The sequence below is a fragment of the Perna viridis genome, chromosome 12 (assembly GCF_037379345.1).
Source record: "Perna viridis isolate PV_CMFRI_1.1 ecotype Kerala chromosome 12, ASM3737934v1, whole genome shotgun sequence".
Lineage (NCBI taxonomy): Eukaryota > Metazoa > Mollusca > Bivalvia > Mytilida > Mytilidae > Perna > Perna viridis.
The window spans coordinates 18,723,329-18,745,899 of record NC_142456.1 but is presented as its reverse complement, the minus strand read 5'-3'; the positions used below and the strand labels follow the sequence as shown (position 1 = coordinate 18,745,899).

The window sequence follows — 22,571 nt, the reverse complement described above, 5'->3', positions numbered from 1 at the left end:
GCAAAGATGCCACGTTCCTTGCACGTTGAAGAACCCTGCTGTGGTATTCGATAAGAGTAGGAATCTTTGCGCTCCGCCACAGGAGGCTAAATTGCCCGACCTTACCCATCCCTCCCTTTTTCTAGTGGGCAATTTAAATTTGTCGACCCTATTATCCTTGTGTCCCATCCCTTTTTTTCATTTCATCATCATTCATGTTCATTTTATCATCCATTTCATGTTCATTGTCTGAATATAGCTGCTCGGACGTTAAACCCAACAATCTTAAAAAAATACGAAATAATACAGGAAGGTGGTTATCAGTATTGGTTCCTCCCTTTTGTGTAAATTTGATATGCATTTACTGCCATTTTGGTTGCAGAATCTGCTTGCTTCTGAACTGTTTTGTTCAACGTTTCATGTTTTTTAAACAAGTTGAATGTTTTATTCTGAATTGCGTTGTTGAATCTTCAGCTAGTAAATAAGACTGTACATCAAAAGAAGGTCCGGTTTAGGAGTCAGTGCTCGTGTTGTACATTACAACAAGTTTGTGGCATTTGGGTATTTCTCCATAGTGATTAGCAACGTTTGATGATTTTCCAGACGAATAATATTGCTCCTGGTTATTCCCAGTGCTGCCTGGCATTTGTTAAACTGCGCAGCCTGCAGACTTGCTGTGCCAACAAGTGCACCGCCATTGTTGTAAGGTCGCATTTAATTACGGACAGGAGTACACACAAATCTCATATTTTTCAGGAGTTTATTTTTCCCTTAAAATCGTGAAAAAATAGGTAAGGGTCGTAATTTTTGCAACTCAAAATAGGGTATATTGTGTAACCAGAAACTTGCAGACCTTAGAAGATCAAAATCCAAAATTTAATGGTATAAAAGAAGCACTTAAAACCATAAGTATTGAAATGAAAAGCAAAATGATTAAATGAAATGTTAATCTACCCGGTATGTTATGTATAATATGTCATATTTTTAGCATGTTTCGTGACATATCTTATGACACGTTGACGCTATCACTTACACAATAACTTTAATAGCATGGAAATAAATGTTAAAATGAAATATATTCGGATAATGCCATTAATGACACATTTGTCTGTTTAAGACTGAATGTCCTGGGAAATGATACAAATTATAAATTAATTTAGGGCAGTTGACTTTGGCACTGCTCTGATGGTTTAATTAAGAAGTGAAATCTGTATATTATACATCTTATTGAATACGAATGTGTCTGAATTGGACACTTAAATGTTTATTTTCAGGTCCAATTCCTTATATAGTAGTACAAGAAATGTTTGATGAGAAGGACCAAAGTGCAGCTTTTACCATTTCCATGGCAGTGAATTGGATTACTAGTTTTGTTGTTTTGTTTTTGTTTAGAATTTTGCAAGTAAGTTACTTTATGAATAAAAAAAATGGTTACATACTAAGTGGTTTTTATTAATAATTTATTTGGTTGTAACAATATGCAGGGCAAGCCAATAAAGTGCATACTAGTATATTTAGCTTGTATATAAACACTGCAAAATTTGAATAATATTAGTTTTAAACTTTTTGAGTTATATGTTACTCAAAGTAGGTACCCCATAAATGTGATGGACATTTGGACAGACAGACAGACAGACGGGCAGACGAACTGTTTGAGACAAGCGGTAACTAAAGTTGTTTTAACCATTGGCCCTTGATGTTTTTGGCGGTACCTACTTAGTGTAATATGCAACTCAAAAAGTATATCCTTCAAAATTTTCGCAATGTTTAAATACACATTGAATAATTGTGCCCATCAAAGTATTGAAAATTTCTACAAATGTTTTTCTACATTGTAACCATGTTCAACTTAGACGTTTTTGTCACTTTGTTTTGCCATTTTATATTATGGGTGGTACCTCCTTTGTGCAATATCTAGCTCTGAAAGTATTGAATTATCAAGCCAAAGAAGGATAGACATTTTCTTATTTTCTCTACCACTATTTTTCGGATATATTCTGGAAAAAAGTGCCTTTTACACAGTGCCTATGCCAGATATGTCGGCCATGTTTGTTGTTGGATCATCATAATCAACACAATACCCTGATTATGCTGAGCTGATTACCTTAAAAGCTAGATTATGAAACAGTAAACAAAATATATTTTTGAGAGATAGATAGGCACATAAAGTATGCACCGAAATAATTTGAAAATGTCACAAAGACACATATGTGTATTATGAAAAACAATAAGAACTATTGATTCACACATTTGTATTTATTTTCTATTTCAGCTATATCTTCAGAGTTACATCTATGCCCTGTACATGGGTGTAGTCTTAGTTTTATTGTTCCTTATACATAAGGGTGTTCCAGAGACTCTTGAAAACCTCGGAGGCTTGGAGAATTCCGCTGAATACAAATTTGTTGAAAACATGTGTTGTAACAAAGACAATGAAAATGGACAACAGGATCAAATGATTGAGCTCAATCATGATTGACAGTGTGTTAGGCAAGTGACTGTTAGTTGTGTGCACGACAGAAGCAATGCAGATAACTTTTAAAAAGGGGAATTTTCAGGCTGTCATTTGACATTTTTGACTTAAGTACAAAATTGACAACAACAAAATTCAACATACTATCACAGGCCTTTTTTGATCCCAACTTTGGTCTTGTTATATCATATAATCTTTTTTGTATATAAAGATAATACTAAATTATTTTTCTTTATAATATTGTCAATGTGGTGTTTGTTGAGGAATGCCATGAGTGAACTACAATAATTTATATGTATATTTATTTTATAAGATATTACCTATGGCACAAGTGCAATGTAACATGGTGCAAACATCATCTGTGATTAAATATTTGTGATCCAAAATCTTTCGCAGCCTTAATGTATTTGTAGGTAGCTAAAATTGGTTTTAAGTGCATACATTGTATTATCTTAGAAATTGGATATTAGAGATTACTCATGGCACAAAGTGCAATGTAACATGGTGCAAACATCATCTGTGATTTACTATTTATGATCTTAAAATCTTTCACAGCTTAATAGCATATGTAGGTAGCTAGAATTGGGTTTTAGTACAGACATTTTATGATATAAGAAATTAGAATTTGTGTAGTTTTTATGTATCAAGTCGTTTTAATCTTCATGTTGAAAACATATTTTTTTACTGTTGGACTGTGATAAGTTTGTAAATAAAACCTTTTTTCCTTTCTTGCCCCTTGAAAAACAAATTTATTATTGCAGTTAATTGAATTTGTCAGCCATAAAACGCAACCAACTGAATTGGGGTCACATCACTCTCTTAAGTTAATCTAATAGTATCATCTTTGTACAGCATATCCGAAGGCATTGCTCTGTTAGGCAATTTCTATGTTTGCCTGTCTTTAAATATGTCAGTATTAAAATTTGATCATAGTTTGCCCTAAGATAAGTTTGAGTGTATTTTTACTATCTTGATTGTCAGTTCAAACTGCCCACAAATGTTATAACTGGAGTTGAATGCTGAATACAAAACTAAGAATAGTTTTAAAGGGCTAGGAATGTGGCTGTTTTTTTGTGAATGAAATATGGGCATTTGATGTTTTATTTTGTGAAAGAACAGAGTCAGATATGTTTTTTTATTGAATCATATTTTTAATCATTTTTAATAAATCCATTGTATATGGCAATGTACAATCATCATTTTAACAGTACTGCTGTAATAGGTTGTTCTTAAAAGCATTAATTGTGGAAGGAAATTTAGATTACACTTCAGACATAAAAGGTGAATCTCGTTGTTCTTAAATGCTTTAATCATGTTAATTGTGGAAGGAAATTTAGATTACACTTCATATATAAAAGGTGAATCTCATTGTTCTTAAATGCTTTAATCATGTTAATTGTGGAAGGAAATTTAGATTACACTTCAATATAAAAGGTAAATCTCATTGTTTTATTTTGTGTTTAGATACACGTTTATATTAAGCTTTAATTGAATTAAAGGAAAATTGTTTTTGTTAATTTATTTTATTGTTGGATTTCGTTTGTTTGCTTTTTTCAGTTTAAACGAAGCAAGTATTTGTATTTTTTAGATATATCTTTGCATTTTCTTCAATGCATATTTCAAAATAGGTAATGGGCAATTTATCATGGATGTAACATGCAAATAATGTAATATACAAATATTTTTTATATGTCAACACTTCAATTTACAGAAGAGAAAAAAATGATATTTATACCCCTTGCTTTAAAAGATGGGCGAGTATAGTGATCATGCTGTCAGTGTGTCCGTTGGTCTGTTTTGGGGTTTGTTCATTCATTTGTCCCCAGTTCAAATCCTCAACTTCTCTTAAATGGCTGAATGAAATTTTTTTTTAAAACATGATGCCATTTTGAAACTGTAATATTGTTTTTCCTCCCGAATGTCCTTTTGGGGTTTTCTGATGCAAAGCAAAGGGTTTTCTTTGGAGGACAGTGGGAAGTAATACGTGGGCTGAGATACTCCTCCCCTCCCCCATCTTTGCACGACCAACCCACTAATCTACTAGGATATGATTTTCAATATCCTAATACTTACCATTTACGAATCAATTTGTCAACAACCCAAAAGAACTGAAACATTTTTTTATTTTTTTGCCACTTTCTATACCTCATTGAGGCAAAAATCCACTTTTTGTGTTGTGTTTGGATTAACATTCATTTTCTGCAGGGAAAAATAAATTCATATAAAAAGGTATCTTCAAGCAACCCAATGTCTGCTCCCCAATATTATCATGAAAATGTGGTAACGTGCGGTATTTAAGTTATCTACCGCAAAATCTCTTAAATTGCCATATTTTTTCATGTCAAAACCCCTAGAGTATTTATGCTTCAGTAAAAAATGACCTATTTGGTATTTTCTGTTTATTGCTGTTACTATTGATACTTCTGGGGTTTTTTGATGACTTAGTGGCGATTTCCTTTTTAGCTCACCTGGCCGTAGACCAAGTGAGCTATTGCCATCACTTCGCATCCGTCGTCGTCGTTAACAATTTTTCAAAACTCTTCTCCTCTGACAGTACTTGACTAATTGGAACTAAACTTGGCATGAATGTTCCTTGGGGTATCCTGCATAGAACTGTTGTGGGGATTTTTGATCCGTTGAAAAACATGGCCATTGTTACTAAAAATAGAACATGGGGGGTCAGGCAGTAGCTTTCCACATACATCTCCAAAACCGTTAGGTTTAGCTAAATTCTGACATGGGTAAAAATGTTCAGCATGATGAGATCTATCTGTGGTCAAATTTTAATCCGTTAAGCCATGTTGGAGTTATTGCTCTTTTTCAACGTTTTCTGCTATTTTTAATGTTATGTCTTCCAAAAATCTTCTTCTCTGACACTACTTGACCAATTGAAGCCAAACTTGGTATGAATGTTCCTTGGGGTATATGGCTTAGAAATGATGTAGGAATTTCGATCCGTCGAAAAACATGGCTGCTGTTACTAAAAATAGAACATAGAGGTCAGACATTAGTTTCTTGCATATATCTCCAAAACCGTTTAGTTTAGCAAAATTCTTTCAATAGATGAAATGATCCTTATTATTAGGACTACAAAAGTCTTCAGATATAAAAGTTGTCAGACGACCCCCTGTAAGACTTGTTGCCCTTGAAAGGGGAAAAATGGCGTTTTTTTATACAGTTTTCAGCCAATATCTTGAAAACTATGATGCATTGAAAGAAACTTTCAGTCACTGAAATGATCTTTAAGTCCTACCAAAGTCTTCTTGAGTCAAAATAGTTGGACAACTTCTTGTTAAATTCATTGCCCTTGAAAGGAAAAATTCAACCAGGTGAGCGATTCAGGCTCCTGGGAGCGTCTTATTCTAATCTGACTTGAGTTTTGTATTTCCGGCATATATCGTTTGAGGGGGGAGTATTTAGCATGATGAAGTCTATCTGTGGTTAAACTTTGGTGAAAATCTGTTCCGTGTTGGAGTTATTGCCCTTTTTAATCGATTTTTACTGTTTTTGATTTATTACTTTCAAAAATCTTCTCAGAAAGTACCGTACAGAAATCACGGAAAGGAGGTATAATTATTTTTATAGCATCCTGCACTAAATGACCATTTGGATTAATGATTCGTTGAAAAACATGGCCGCTGTTACTCAGAATAAAACATAAACAAATTACAGATCTTTTGCAAATAAGTCAAAAACCGCCGAATTTCACAAAATTTGTTGAGGAGTAATTTTGTTCACCATTAGGAGACGGACATATGCCAAAAATTTGAAAATGATTCGTTGCCTGATGTATTAGTTGTGGCCCCTGAAACAGATTTTTTGTCGTTTTTTTTATTTCACGTGTTCTATTTTGAAAATGTTCTTCTCTTAATTAGCAACAAATTTAATGAAACTTGGCATAACTGTTTTTAGGGTACACTGCGCAAACTGATTATTTAGGTTTTTCATTGGTCAAAAACCATGGTCGGTGTTACTAAAAAAAAATAGGGGTCCAAATGCTTTTTTTGGCTATTTTTCCTCAACTAAAAAAGAATAATGAAGATGAAGGTACTCACAAGATAAACATGATAATATCAATTGATGGCGATATTGAATTGTTTTAAGCGGCCATTTCCATAATGGCTGCCATTTTTGCGAACATTTTCACCAGTTGCTCAGATCCAAAGATTTTATTGTTTCTTTAGGAAACATTGTGTTCTTAGTTGAATGGTGATGACGAAAGTTTGTTCTGGCTGGCTATTTCCCCGCTAATTTTTAAACTTGTTTTGATTTCAACGATATTTGTTGGCCTCCTTGTTTAAATGGTGATGATGAAATGGTTTTTATAATCTTTTTCAGCAAATGTATACTGGCTAGTGCTCCTCAGACCCGATGGAACAACAGGGCATAGGGGGATCCCTGCCCAAATTTATTCCAGAGATTATAAGAACATTTAGAAGGCATTATCAACAGTGTACATTGCCTTAGGTACTCAGTTGAACTTAGGTTTTTTTCGGTATTTTTTGTCAAGCAATGGTAACAAAGCATGATACATTTACTTACTTAGTTAATGGGACATTATTTGCAAGATGAACGATCCAGGCTCTTCGAGAGCCTTTTGTTTTATTTTCTTATGTTATTACTTTAAGTGAAACTTTTAAGAATCAGCCTTATATTATCCACTCTTGACATTTATACTAAAACGTGAATACAGTGTTAATGCCTCACTTAATTTATGATTGTTCGTATAATAATATGCTTTAAGATTGAAGTCATCACTACAGAAGTTTTATGGTCGTCTTCATGAACTTGTGGATCGTTATGGTGTATCCATCAGCACCATGATAACTGATGTATTCAACGGGTCATGGTTTTCCTTTCCTCGTTTGTCTACCCCGGATTTGACTTTTTATGAGCCACTCGGTGGGTGTTTCTAGAAAAGCAGAGGACGCTTACCCTACCGGTGCAAGTGGTCCATGCTCCCAGTTTTTAGTGGAGTCCGAATTGCTCATTTACTTTTGTTACTTTGTATGCATGATTTTAGTTACTTTATGTTCTTTGTTGTGTATGTCTGTTTTCCATGTCTGGTCTTTGTCCCTGGATTACATTCTTTTGATTACCGCTATAACCTTGGTTCCCTTGATTACTCTTTGATTACCCCTATAACATTTGTTCCCTTGATTACTCTTTGATTACCGCTGTAACCTTGGTTCCCTTGATTACCGCTATAACCTTGGTTCCCTTGATTACTCTTTGATTACCGCTGTAACCTTGGTTCCCTTGATTACCGCTATAATCTTGGTTCCCTTGATTACTGCTATAACTTTGGTTCCCTTGATTACTCTTTGACAATTTTTATTTATTGGGTTTATTTGATAGGGTTTTGGAGGCTTTACAAGTATCATAGTAAATAAGTACCTGTTAAAAAACTGTTTTTTAAATGATTACAAAAATTACTATACTCTTTTGTGCTTTTGATAGTTGTTGCTGACGTTGCTACCACAATTCCAATGGCAGACTATACGTAGAAGTAAAAGTTTTAAGTTGTAAACTTGATGATTTGTGATGAACAATGCAATGGAAATATGATGCCATTATTAAATCAATCACAATGAATTTAACGAATATCCGTAATCATCAATTAGTTGACACCAGCATCGTGACACAAGTATTGCCTGTTGATTATTGACACATTACGCTTTTGAAACATTCAACCTATATTTGCATCATTGAACTCTCATCCCACCACTGATCATTAAAAATGCTTAATTTCCTCGCGTTTTACCGAATTTAAAAGTGAAATGCCTAATTTATAGGATTTACATATTAAATTCGGACTTGTGCCGTTAAAATTAGAGTAAAATAATTAAATTAGGGTGTCGATTTAAAATTCGGTATGTACGATAAAATTAGGATACACAGCGTATTTAAATTCGACGTTGTTCTCGGTTAAATTCGGTGATGTTCCAGTTAAATTTTCACTAATTTTGTTTAAAATGTGTCATTCATTTTTTTTTGAAACCTAAATTTTTCACGAGTATAGGTGGCGCCCTCCGTAAAGAGAAAATGCTATTGCCCGGAGTAAATACTTCAAAGACGCGGTGATTTTTAACATTTGAACGTGAACAGGCTAACTAGAGTAATAAATTGGCGTACAATGAAAAAAGGATTTTTATTTTATATGATAATATTAATTGATTATTGAACATTAATAAAAAGTAATAAATAAAAAATACATTATAACGGGTATTTGTTAATAAAAAAATGTATTTCAGCTCCTCATTTTATAACATACGATTGTAAAAAAATATTTAGCCATTTTTACGAAAATGTTCAACAAAATCATAATAGTCTAGCTATAAGGAATACTGTATTATTTCAGAACTTCAGTCGCAATAATAAAAAAAACAAAAAACGAAAAAACGCTCATTCTTACGTCAGTGGTCGCAACAAAATGTGACGTGTTTGCATGTGAACGAAATAATAAATATTTATGAATAAATATATCATTTGATGGTCTGATTTAAATTACATTTCAAACATGAAGATTACATGCGTTGTCGCGCTAGATATATCGCCACTTGTACAGGAATTAATATCAGACATCACCCCAGACATCGTATGTATGCGCCATCTATATAAAGACACCCACCAAATTTAAAACCAACCCATCAATTGTGAGCCCTTGAAGTGAAAATTTAAAAAGGTGAAAAGTGAAAAAGGCTCACAGAACAGGATATCGGAGATAATTCAAAATCACTTACAACGTATGCCCTTTGTAGGTAAAGCCTAACACAAAATTTAAAATCAGTCAAGCCATATTGGGAGCCGACGATATTTGGCATGCCGAAATGGCAGACGGACGGACGAGGTGTCCACTTATTAAGTTGGGGTATAAGTTGCACAAACGGTCGTCTACAATTGATTTATATCGATGCAAGCAGGTGCGACAACAGATAATGTTATTGTGTGTATTTAAAAAAATATATATATATCAAATTTTTTTTTTTTCATTTTGATTCTTAAAATCATTTACATTCCCTTAAAAAATATATTAAAGTAAACAGTTTGTTGTTATAAAAAAATTTTATTCATATTTTGTGAATTCAGTATGCCCTCGTTTGATTTAAAAAATATTATACTGTAACAGATCTTATTGAATACATGTAATCAATTTATCGGGTAATTGTAGAAAAAAAAACTTGCCAGCGACAAGATGTGCTACCTCCGAATTCTGTTTACAGTTAACTTGCATTCTAAACTGACTGAAATACATGTACATTGTATATATCCATGAAAGTTATATTTTACCTAATTCCAAAAGAAATTTTCTGTAGAATTAAAAGCTCTAGTAAACACCCATTAACCATGTCCGTATTCTATAATGTCGTATATTTGTTTTTGATGCAGTTTTTTTTTATAAGGTCATCAAATAAAAGATTAAAAACTGCGAAATACATTTGCAGATAATGGAAGTTGCTAGCCGACACCGTTCAAAGATAAAAGAAGCCGCATGTGCTACACACCAATCGAGTCACTTTCGCGATAAATGCAAGATGTTTATACTCTCAATTTCCAAATTAATTCTACTAATCGCGTTTAATTACATCGGCTTTGTTTATTCTAAACACTCAGATGTTTCACGCACTATAAAATACAGTCTAAAGTGTTAGAAGAGCGTTCCCTTGGCGAGCATGCAGAGCTAAAAACATGGTACATGGAAACCGCTAAAAGAATGAGAGTTGTTATAATATACTGTATACCCAATTGACCATTCATATGTGAAAGACCTCATTGATTAAAAGCATTGCAAAATCAGTGGAGAGGGTCATATCACATTAAAAGGGGCTTCCGATCCAGATTTGTTTCACTCTTCGGTACGTTGACTTACTTTAGCGTGTTTAATACTCTCAGATCCACATAGGGTACATTTGTATGAGCGTGAGCCAATACAAGTGATCTCAACCCAATACGATTGTACTTGGACATAATACAGGATTAATATGAAAATAACCATTTAATAACCCTATAATATTACTAATCATGAATTTGTAATATTAGAAAATATTTTTTTAAAATGAAGCCTGTAAGTAAAGTGTTCATTTTTGGAAACTACTAAGATAATAGCATTGTACAGTAAGCTAAAAAGGGGTTTTGTCTGTCTTTTTAAAACAAATTCTAGCCCGGTTGTTAAAAGAATAGACGACAGCAGCGTCAGGCTTGTCGTAAAAGGCGACTAAATAGTGCTTAGAACTTTGACCGAGGAGCCGGAGCGCTCTGCCCACAGAGCAGTAGGGTTATGTGCCCCAGGTGTACATGGGGTAACCCTGGCATGTTACATTCTGGGATCGTTAGACAAAAAATACTGAAATCCCAACTGCACATCATATAAGTGCAATTTGTTGGGAAAGATACCTCGCTCCTCGCACGTTACAGAACCCTGTGTGATATTTAATCGGAGTAGAAAAATTTATTGACCCTATTATCCTTTTATCACACCCGTTTTTTTTTTTTTTTTTTTTTTTTTTTTCTTCATTTCATCATAATTTCATGTTTATTGTATCATTCATTTTATGTTCATCGCTTGGATATTCTTAAAGTTTATATTTAATTGCACATATTTAAATGACAAAAGATTATCTGAAACCGAATTGTTAATTGTTCGAAATCAACTTGATAACATGATCTTTGAAACTTTTATAAGATATTACTAAGACAGGATCTATAAAGGATTAATCTTATCCGTGCACCGACAGTTTATATCAGCATCAATTAAATCTAAGGGTGTAGATTACACACTTTAAGTAAAGTGGCTAACTTTCAAAATCACTACACATTCCGTCCATTTGAAAATAGAAAAAAAATAACATACATGTATATGTTATTATATTATATATTTTATAGCGATTTTTAAACAAATATATATATAAAATCAACGAGATACATATTTGAGTTGTTCCTTTGCTGAATGAGAAACTAAAATCTTTTACTGCCATAAAAAAAGTTTTGTTGCGCAACGGAAAATACTAACAAAAACGTGCATTGTTTTTGTAAAGATGTTGTAGTTCCCCGTACTTGTGGCGTCTTTGTGCATATCACACATGCAACGCATAACTTGAATTGCCTTTTAATATTTTTTTCCAAAATCGTTGACAGTTGGTAGAACAGCACAGCGGCTTATCCCTATCACATCGGAAGTTACCCCGTAAGAAAACCTCGAGATTGAAGACCCCGATTTTTCAACAAGCCATACGTGATTAGGAACAGGATGTGTATTTCATTTATGTAATTAACAGGTAGTGCCCTGGAGCGTCAATCAATTGATACGTAGTGTGTGCTCGCGGTGTGTGTGTATTTGAACGTTATACAGCTCACCTGTCGGGTCTGTCAATAAACATAATATATAGGTATACATAATGAAGAATGCTGTTTGAGTCGTGCGTAACAATGCTTTTCCTCCACAGCTTGCCGAATAAGTTTGCTGAGACACTAGCATCGTGTGGTTGCACTGCAGGGGAGGAACTTGATGGACGCGGTAAACTGCTACCACAGTGGAGAGGATTATGGGCGTCTGTTAAATCAAATGAACTGTTTTTTTTTTTTTTGGTTTTTTTTTTATTTATTTATTTTTTGGGTTTTTTTTTTTTCTTCTTTATTTATTTTATATTCATCAAACTTGAAATAACTTGTAATTAATTAATAACTCCTATAATGTTTGCTCCTGAGCTAGTGAGTTTTTGTGGAAAGCAATGGATACGTAACAAAACACTTCAGAAATTAATAGTTACCGACCATGCATATTTCCGTAAACACGCCAATTTTGATGTATACCATCATACATGTACGTTGTGTCACTCATCTAATTTCCCCTTTTATTCTTAAAATGAAATTTGTCATTGTGAAAAGCTAGGATTTAACAGTTATTACATAGTATTCGCTTGAGAATATATGCATGTACAATGTACGTATTGACCATGGAATAGTGACCTCAAGTAGTAAAGCTATACAATGTATTATAGACAGTCCTTGATACAGTCCTATATGATGAAAAGGTATTGCGGTTACTGAAGTACGTGTTTACAACATTATTTTTAAAGTAAAACTGAAATATTTGTTTGAGAACATACTTTGTAAAGTTAATTTCAAAAGTTAAATTGTCATCCAGATTTCCTTTTTACAGTTTAGTTGAATATAATAGTTTTCTTTAGTACCGCACAACCATAGACCTGTAACTATAGGTCTATGGCACTACCCGCGGAGACATGTAATGCAGTAGATAGCTGCCGAATACTAGTAAATAATATAATTAGAAACAACGTGTGCATGCAAAAATTTATAGAATGTATAAGAGTCATAAAATTTTGCCAATTTTGTATAATATCTATGTTTTTCTTCGAAAGATCACCCAACAGTTAGAAATCTATGGACCCGACCGCCGTAGACACACTTTTAATGTGCACAATGTATACGTGATAGATAAATAAACTAAAAATTCCGCGTGCAGTACTAGTGTGCAGCCGAATCTGCTTAAAAATATGACATACAGGAAATCGGAATTTCATATGGTTGTTTAACTATAAAAAAATATCCCCAAAATACAGCATCAACCTCTCTATCTACTGGCCCGAGACGATTAAGCAATGGCACCAGTATTTTAAAATCTAGCTAGTGATATTTATAATTATATGAGGATGGAATTCCACATTCGTCTATACTCTGCTCTCATGCGTATAGTTCCAAGTTACAACAATTATTCTTTGAAAAATACTTTGCTGTTGTACATTGAATACAACACCTTTTAGCATGTTGACGTTTTAATTTTACAGATTACCGCGTCTTTAAAGCATTTACTCCGGGCACTAGCATTTTCTCTTTACGAAGGGCGCCAACTACACTCGTGAAAAATTCAGGTTTCAAAAGAAATTAATGAGACATTTTAAACAAAACTAGTGAAAATTTAACTGGAACATCACCGAATTTAACCGAGAACAACGTCGAATTTAATTAGGAACAAGTTCGAATTTAAATGGGAACAACGTCGAATTTAAATACGCTGTGTATCCTAATTTTATCGTACACACCGAATTTTATCGGGAATATCCGAATTTTAAATCGATACCCTAATTTAATTATTTTATTCTAATTTCATTTGTTACTTTGTATGTATGATTTTAGTTACTTTATGTTCTTTGTGTATGTCTGTTTTCCATGTCTGGTCTTTGTCCCTGGATTACATTCTTTTGATTACCGCTATAACCTTGGTTCCCTTGATTACTTTTTAACGGCCGAATTTAACTCGGAACATCGAATTTAATATGTAAATCATAAAAATTTAGGCATATCACTTTTAAATTCGGTAAAACGTGAGGAAATTAGACATTTTTAATGACCAGTGCACACGTTCATTAATGAAAGAAGTCATTTGATGTTACAATAGCATTTTATACGTGTACGATAATAAACAATTTGCGATCGTATATTGCTATGGCGCTGTCGTCGTCGTCGTCGTCGTCCATAGACACTAGGTTTTCGCGCGATAACTTGAGTATTAGTTGAATGATCTTCATAGGAATTATAACAAGTTTCCACACCACAGAAGAAATGTTTGTATTGATTTTTGGATCATGGCCCAAACCATTCCATATTAAATTTATTTTTTTTAATCTATTTGAAAAGACCATTATTTGATCTCTGCATCATTGAATTTGCTCAGAAATTGTTCATCAGAATCTCAAATAAAATTAGGTTTTTGACAAAGTTATCTCCCCTTGAAATGTCCATTTCAGCATGATATGGAAAATATTGTCCGTTTTCCTTGATTCTGATGGTGCAAATAGTCAAATTAAACTATCAAAATGATGATTTTTTTCATATCATGTTTTGCCTACTGCCTGAAACTTACAGGGGCTCACACTTAAATTATGTCCCCTGAGAGATCACAAAATGTTCCGAACATTTATACATTAACAACTTCTTGTATGTAAATAAATTTTAGAAATAATTAACTGAAGCGTTTTTCAGACATTTATTTGTACGTATTTATTATTGACATTTAAAATTTTAATATTAGTTAATCAGGTCATAAATGATAACTACGCGATTTATTTGGCGTTTTTGAATAACGGAAATGTCTAAGCCAACACCTGCACATTTATATAATTGTTTGGCATTTTGCAATGAACAATAAAGAAAAAAATGGCTTATTTTATCAACCTACGTTGTGTTTGAAAAACTAAAAAAGGTACCCACAACACCGTTCTCATAATTTAATTAATGGTATGATAGTTAACAGTATTACAGCCTTCCTAATACATGAATAAAAAAACTTATTTGCTGAAGAAGTATATATCTAACAAAAGCACGTATTCTCAAATATATTAACAGATTGGATATATCATAGGATAAGTAGTGATACGAAGCGGTTAATAGTCTGTTATTGTTGACACTATGTAAGCTAAGCTAAAACGTTGATGATGCTTTTATTTAATGGCTCATATTTTAATTTTGATCGTCGTCCATGGCTTCTTACGAAAAGAGAGTTTCAAACTAAAGGTTAATATTTTTGTTCATAAATTTTAGTTTTAAATAGATATGATTGACAAGATGTTATTAAAGACTTATAAATTTATCATCCGTCGTCAATATTTTTTTATCAAAATTCTTGTATAATTCAGTGGCGGATCCAGGATTTGGGTTTAGTGGGGGAGGGGGGGCGTTAATTGAATTGAATGCCGTGCAAAGCAAGGCAAAAACTATTTTGGAGTAAAACGTATGGTGATTTTTTTTTCTTACCGATTTAGGGGGGGGCGTATGCCCGGTACGCCAGTCCTTGGATCCACGCCTGTAATTAGTACAAAAAGAATCAGTGGACTTACAAAGACAAATAATATCTTACTCAGTGAGAATTTGTTTATCGTATATTTTGCCAAGAAATCCCTTGTTTAATCATTTGACATCGTTGTAGTCCGTTGGGATAAAAGATGCTGTTTCTCAAATTTTCTGCAGCTAAATAATTTGTTCCTTTCTTTTATTCTTTTTCTGTTTCTTGATACACAAAACATATGCATGTGTTTTGTTTAACATTTTATATTCCATACAGAACCAGAAAAGTCATTTGATAGGACTAGAATATGTCATTATTATTATTATTATTATTATTATTATTATTATCGTTTTGTATATCATTCATCGTCTAGAGGGCAATAACGAGTTGTCTAAAAAAAGGTGTTTGTTGAAGTAGACTGCCAGTGGTATTCTTAAAATTTGATTAAACTCCGAATCAGTGAAACATCATAGAACCGATGGTTACGTGTTTAAAATAAATGAAAATTATTTTATCAGATTTTTAGTCAAGAACGGTTTTGTATATGGGTAATGATTCCACATTGAATTTTTTACCATTAAAGTACAAGATGCAGATTGGTTATATATTATTATACTGACTTTGTCCATATGCAGATAATAACATAAAACCCGTGATGACGTGATGACGTTTAATACAACTGAATCACAAATAGTAATAAATTCTTTCATTGTGAATAAAGGTTAAAATGACAAAATTCAACTTTTCATTTTTTTTTAGTTTTAGTCTAAGGAACATAATTGTTTATTGTTATAAAGCTTGTAACAATTTAAAGCGACTTGTAAAGCGAAGATGGAAATGGATTGGGCATGTGCTACGAAAACCAGCCAACAACATCACTAAGGTAGCACTTAGATGGACACCAGACGTGAAGAGGAAATTTGGTCGACCAAAAAAACACCTGGCGAAGAACTGTGGAAAAGGAGATGAGAGATCACAGCCTAACTTGGGGAGAACTGGAGAAAACTGCTCAAGACAGAGAAAAATGGAGAAGTCTAGTCCTTGCCCTATGGCATAACAAGGACTAGAGAGAGAGATAAAGCTTGTTGTCAATCATTCAAGTTCTTGTCAATACATCTCTTGAATAAATTTCGTATTCTTAAGCGTCAAACAAGCATGTGCATTAAAGTATTTGAAACATTTTACATGAATTTTAATTAGGTTAACTCAAATTGCAGGATTAAAGTCTGCAACGCATATCTTGATCTTAAAATCCTTGTTCAATTATATTTATTTTGTCATTTTTAATCTTTCAAAGACCAAAGTTATTGAACCAAACAGGCCTAACCTAGATTAAAATTCTAGAAATATCTTTGTTACAAATGGCTTTATATATTTTTCACCATAATGTGCTTACATGTACATTATTAATTCATTTTCATATCACATGACGTTTGTTACCTTTTATATTGTAGCAAAAATATTTTGTATGTATTTCAAATTTATTTAAATTGTGACAAGTGGATACTGATTATTAATTACGGAGTGACTCTTTTGTCTTTGTATAGTTTCTATTTCGTATAAAATACTACAATCTTTCGGAATTCTCCATGGGAGCGTGTTGAAATTTGGTTTACCGTTTCAGTCTAATTTGCTGTGCAGTGAGCTTGTAAGATCAGTCTTCCATACACTATTTGTTGGCTTTAACGTTGCTTTCTATGATTTAAATTTCCCTTGCATAAAACCTGTAGGTTATACGGTCTAATAAAATTGATTTAATTTGATTTGAAATGAAAGCTGGAGATTAAGCACACAATAAAACCTCGTTAAACGCACCTTTCATTTGAAATGCCTGTACCAAGTCAGAACCATTGCGGTAGTTTCATGCTTCGCGTTTTTTACCCTGATATTGCCATTTTAAGACTATTCCGTTTGACTATTGCCTAGAATGTATCATTTCGGTAAATGTGTTATTACCTTTCAATGATTTATTAATTCACCTGATTAGTTAGCTTGGTACTCCATTTCACTTCCTAAACAAAGGTAAAGGTCCAGAAAAAAGGAATTACTCTAGATTTCGTTCAGTATGCCTTCATTCAGATGAAATAGTAATCAAGGGAACCAAGATTCCAGCGAAATCAAAATAATGTAATACAAGGACAAAGACCAGACATCGAAAGCAGACACACACAACAAAGAACATAAAATAACGAAAATAATACAAAGTAACAAAAGTAAATGAGCAACTCAAACTCCAATAAAAATTGGGAGCATATACCAGGTGCACCGGTAGGGTAAGCGTTCTCTGCTTTATATATATTGCAAATTTTGATATGCTGCACATGTGTTTCAATAAGAAACCTCTCATCATCAGCATAATAATCAAACATATTTGAATATCCAAATCTAAAAATTAATTGTTAGCAAGTAGTACTCAAATGCAGACCTGAAATTATATTTAATAATATGCTTTTGATCGTGAACGGTGAGCTGTAATAGTTGGCAATATGTTACCTACTTTGAAATGAAATTAAAAAAAAAACAATAATTTTGCTGTTAAATAATACTGTAGAACCTGTTTAACTCAACTTAGATGTTATAAGTTTAGTTTGAATTGTTTATGGTAGTTCATTTTGATAATAAAAATATGTTTTCTGTTTGTTTGTGTGATTTCTGGGAGCGAGAGAGAGAGAATTGTAAAAGGGCTTCTAATTACTATAGCCCATGGGCCAGATAACGAAACCTTTCTCTAGAGGAATTATTGCAGACCTATTTATGTTGATAAATATGCACATTGGAAAGATAAACCCTCATGGTAACCAGGGTCTGAAAGTAGATGCTCGCTGATTTATGCTATGCATATCCCATATTATTATTTATTTCATCAGTTATTTATGATAAATCCTTAACCACATAATTATGTTTTCGACACATGATTGATTCTCCCGCCATTGTTTTCACGCTCCTTTAACAAATGTTTTAAGAATATTGCGTTTTGGTATCATCTAAATACTTATGAATTTACCATGAGGTACTTCATATATTTCGATTAAATGAAAGGCAATAATTGAGAAAACATGCTTCATAATCATCAGGTTCCAATCAAAAGCATTTGAAATGGATAAAGAAAGTCTTAAAACGCAAATGAGAATGGATATTTTATGTTCTAAATCCCATAAATTGTGAACATTTTGTTTCGTGTCCATCTTTTGAAAATAAAACAATCTCTATAAAAATAAGGAAGTATCTCAAATTCAAACATTTTCTTTTTTAAATGATAACCTCTACTACACACACTCAAACTCTTTTCCTTGGATACGAGTATTTTCGTTGATTTTTAATGTTACATATCTACACAATATGACATCTACGACATTAATATGTCTTCTTCTACGGAAACTCTTTAAGTTACCGCTTAGTTGTCAAAATTAAAAACAAACATATATAAGCAGGGCAGACTTGTACTACACACATACATATGAAATATCTATAATCATCATTATTAGTTTCCCTATTTTCAGAGGTCAACACGAGATAAAAAAAAACAAAGCAATTAAAAATAGCTGTTCATGAATGTACTGTATGTTTCTATAAAAATATCATGAAATGATCGAAACAAGTTTCACTTTATATTTTAGGTACATAAATAATTGATTCATAAATTATTTGTGGCCAAACACTAAGCATTCTGAATTGCACAAAACTAATCTTAAATTCTTTTCCCCTTGGCAGATTCCATATGAAAATATCTTGATTTTAAGTTTTTGTTAAATTATATTATTAACTGAAAAAATATTTTTGCATTTAAAGCTAAGTATTTATCAAAAGGAAGTACTAGTTAACAATAGTCTTCTGACTTCTGATTTGCATATAAAACTTTAGTCTTTATATATTTGTCCATTATCTAAATGGTGACTGATGGACAACAGTAATTTACCCTTTTTAGCGAACTCAAATAAAGGCAGAAAAGTAATCTAAACATTTTGTCCTTAAAGTCCAGAAGATGAAAAGTGAAAAGTGAAAACCTGGTAGTCGTGATAATTAGTTATCTATGTCAAAAATGTTCCCTGTGATTGTGAATAAACTGAGAGTATTTGAAGCAACAAAAACCAAAAAAAAAAAATAAAAAAAAATAAAAAATTAAAGTCACTGTTTATCAAGAGCAGCAACCAATAAAGTTGAGTAATACCTATTTATTGAATAAATAGGTATAGCTGTTTATCAGTGCAAACTCAAAATTTGTTTTTATTGAAATGCATTAAACCATAACTCAATGGACACAAATAGATCAATTCGATTAATTGAACTCTGTAATGTAAAAGAAACATTATTAATTTTAACATGCATGTGGGATTTATGTTAGTTTTAAATATTAGCTAGACTATTTTGTATTAGTTCAGTTTCAACTGTTTAAGGTGAGATGATATTAAAGTATCCTAACAAATATCAACATGGATTTTCTCCAATAAATGCCCACTGGAAGATCCAACAATTCAAGTGAATTAGTAAAGGTCAAATTTCACTTGTCTCGTTTTTGTCTGTATTCATGATCATAAATCTATTTAAAATGTCTTGTTACAGCAGACACCCTGTATATTTCAGGAAATGAATCGTCTGAATTACGTTGTCTACAAAAACAGAACTTAACTGGAAAAAAATGTAAAATACAAATCTGAAATTTCCCGCTTTTCAACACTAGGCCCCCATATCAAATGAAATATTATTTCTAGTAATCACTTAAACTGTAATTTCGTAGCAAGTTAATCCTTATTATTATTGGATTGTTTTGTGTTTTTAAGTATTTTTTAAAATTGGAAACGCCTTGACTGTTATTTGACTCAAGTCTTCATTTTATATAATTTTATCATTCCTTTATTCTTGCAAAACCATTAGCAACATTTAACATTTATATTTCATACGTACCTCTTAAATTAATATTAAAGTGTTATCATTATAACCATAGAAATAATGGTCAATTACGTTCATATGTACGATACGCATATATTGCCTCTACCATCCCGTTGTGATCTACGAATTCCAGGACTTTGCAATGGAAGATTTAGGGTGGAGGGATTAAATCTTTACTTTTTGGCTATAATTTTATAATGAAAAAAATATAAACCATACGTAGATCATAAGCTTAAAATCTGAGCTTTTTAAAAGTATATAACATTTTTGTTTTAACCATTTTTTTCTTTATTTGAAAACTCAGTTTTTACCACTTTTGGTCATTTTGATGTCACGACCTTCACTGTGTCTTTAACTCTGATCTAGCGCTGCAGTTAGGTTTTTGGGAAATAGACAGAAATGTGTTTCAAATACATGAATTTTAAACGCTGAATAGGTCTATAAATATCTCTTCAGGGAGGATTAGGGTGTTATGCTGGCCAATGTTCTACTTAGTCCGTATATCAAATTGAATTCTGTTTGTTATTTAAATATATTCTTAATGAAATGAACTGAAATAATTGTAAAGAAGAATTTGTGCAATTTTAACAAAAAAGATATCATACATATTAAAACCTCAAACCACAGGAAAAGTATAGTATTCCCTATTAAAGTTTATGATATCAGTTAATTACAAAAAAATATGATATGCTTTTTTATAGACTTTTACCTAAGGTTGAAAATAGTTGGTATTAACGAGTAATCAAGGAAACCTAGGTTCTAGCGGAAATCAAAAGAAATCAATCAAGGGACATAGACCAAACAATGAAAACAGACATATACATCACATCAAAGAACATTAAGTAACTAAAATAATAATACAAAGTAACAAAAGCAATTGAGCAACTCGGACTCCACTAATAACTGGGAGCATGGACCAGGTGAACCGGTTGGGTAAGCGTCCTCTGCTTTTCAAGAAACACACGCCGAGTTGCTCATAAAAAGTCAAGTCCGGGGTAGATGAAAGAGGAAAGGAAAACTACAACACGATGAACAAATCAGTTTTCATGGTGCAGAGGGATACATCGTAACGATCCACGAGTTCATGATGGCGACCATAAAACTTCTGTAGTGATGACTTCAATCTTGTAGCAAAATAACCCTGTTCCAGAAGCCTATTTATTAGGATTCTAGCACGATACAAAAGTCTGCGTAGTTACGGCAAGCTCTGGCATTACGTATGAGTTGTGATATAAAAACTACATACACAGATGCTGAAAAGATGTCGCCACAGAAGAAAGGAAAATTGACATTATTCTGAATGAAAATTCATCACGTTTGTCGTAACAATTAAATGCACACATACGTATCAAACACAGTAACATAGGTATTTACTGTTCACTACAGGTGAAATATGAAATAATACACAATGTAAATGAAACAGAACTCAATGATCTCAAAAGATAATAGATAGAATGAATAGTACAACACTGTAAAAAAATATAAACATACTACATCGACTACATTCCCTGCTGAACGTACAAATGCCTTGTGAATTATTACACCACTATTAATTTTTTCTATATGTACAATGTACATATGAAAACAAATTATAGATTTTCGAACACTGTGCAGGTCTGGGTGTCAAAAGAATAGGTTTGCAGCAGCGCTAGGCTTGTCGTAAAAGGAGACTAAATAGTGCTCAGAACCTTAGCCGGGGCTAGGGCGCTCTACCCACAGAGCAACTGAGTTGTGTGCCCCAGGTGTTGGTATAGGATACCCCTGGCGTGTATCATGCTGGGGTTGTCAGGCTATAATACGGAAAACCTGACTGCAAACTATAGTGGTGCACCGTGTTGGGAAAGATTTTGGAAAACTAGGTGATTCATGTATGCCAAAAAACCCCGGAATTTACAAACATTTTTTATTCAGAATATGATAGCAATAGTTTTTCATTTGGGGACTTCGTTATTGAGAAAAAATTTTTTATTGTAAATGATTTAGCACTTTGCAAGAGTTATCGTTCTTGATTTGATTTGATTTGGTTGATTCTAGAGGGTGGTTTAAGTGTGGTTGTATCAAAAGTACAGATTTAAATACAGAAAGGACAATTGTTACATGAGATTATATCATATATAGACCAATTCGTGGTCAGAAAAACAAGTAAACTTTAAATGTTATTGCAGTTTAGAAATTTAGGAAAACCTTTAGCGTTATCTACTACAATTAAAATAATAAAAAATCATGTAACCTAATTGTTGCAGGAGTTAACAGTTAACAGATCGAAGTGGTGATATCAGAAAGGTCAACTTTTCTCAATGATAACATGATGTTCAGAAAGACACCATAGTAAATTACTTATAACAATTAAGGCCTGGCGCAGTGCCAAACGATTATTAAAGCGATGACTGGAAATGTTTACTTCATACTTGTAAGTTCTTCCCTGTAAAA

The 22,571-nt window shown here is 32.6% G+C and overlaps 1 protein-coding gene across 2 annotated transcripts in view; it reads left to right on the top strand.

The window, feature by feature from the left end:
- LOC148601557 (solute carrier family 2, facilitated glucose transporter member 5-like) overlaps nt 1-7,147 on the top strand; it is a 55,466-nt gene extending 48,319 nt beyond the window's left edge. For both annotated transcript variants that reach the window (XM_088554165.1, XM_088554164.1), the window contains exons 15-16: nt 1,254-1,381; nt 2,252-7,147. In XM_088554165.1, the coding sequence (XP_088410291.1) occupies nt 1,254-1,381; nt 2,252-2,458 (335 nt within the window). In that variant the 3' untranslated portion in view covers nt 2,459-7,147. The remainder of the gene's footprint in view (nt 1-1,253; nt 1,382-2,251) is intronic.
- The last annotated feature ends 15,424 nt before the right edge of the window (nt 7,148-22,571 follow it).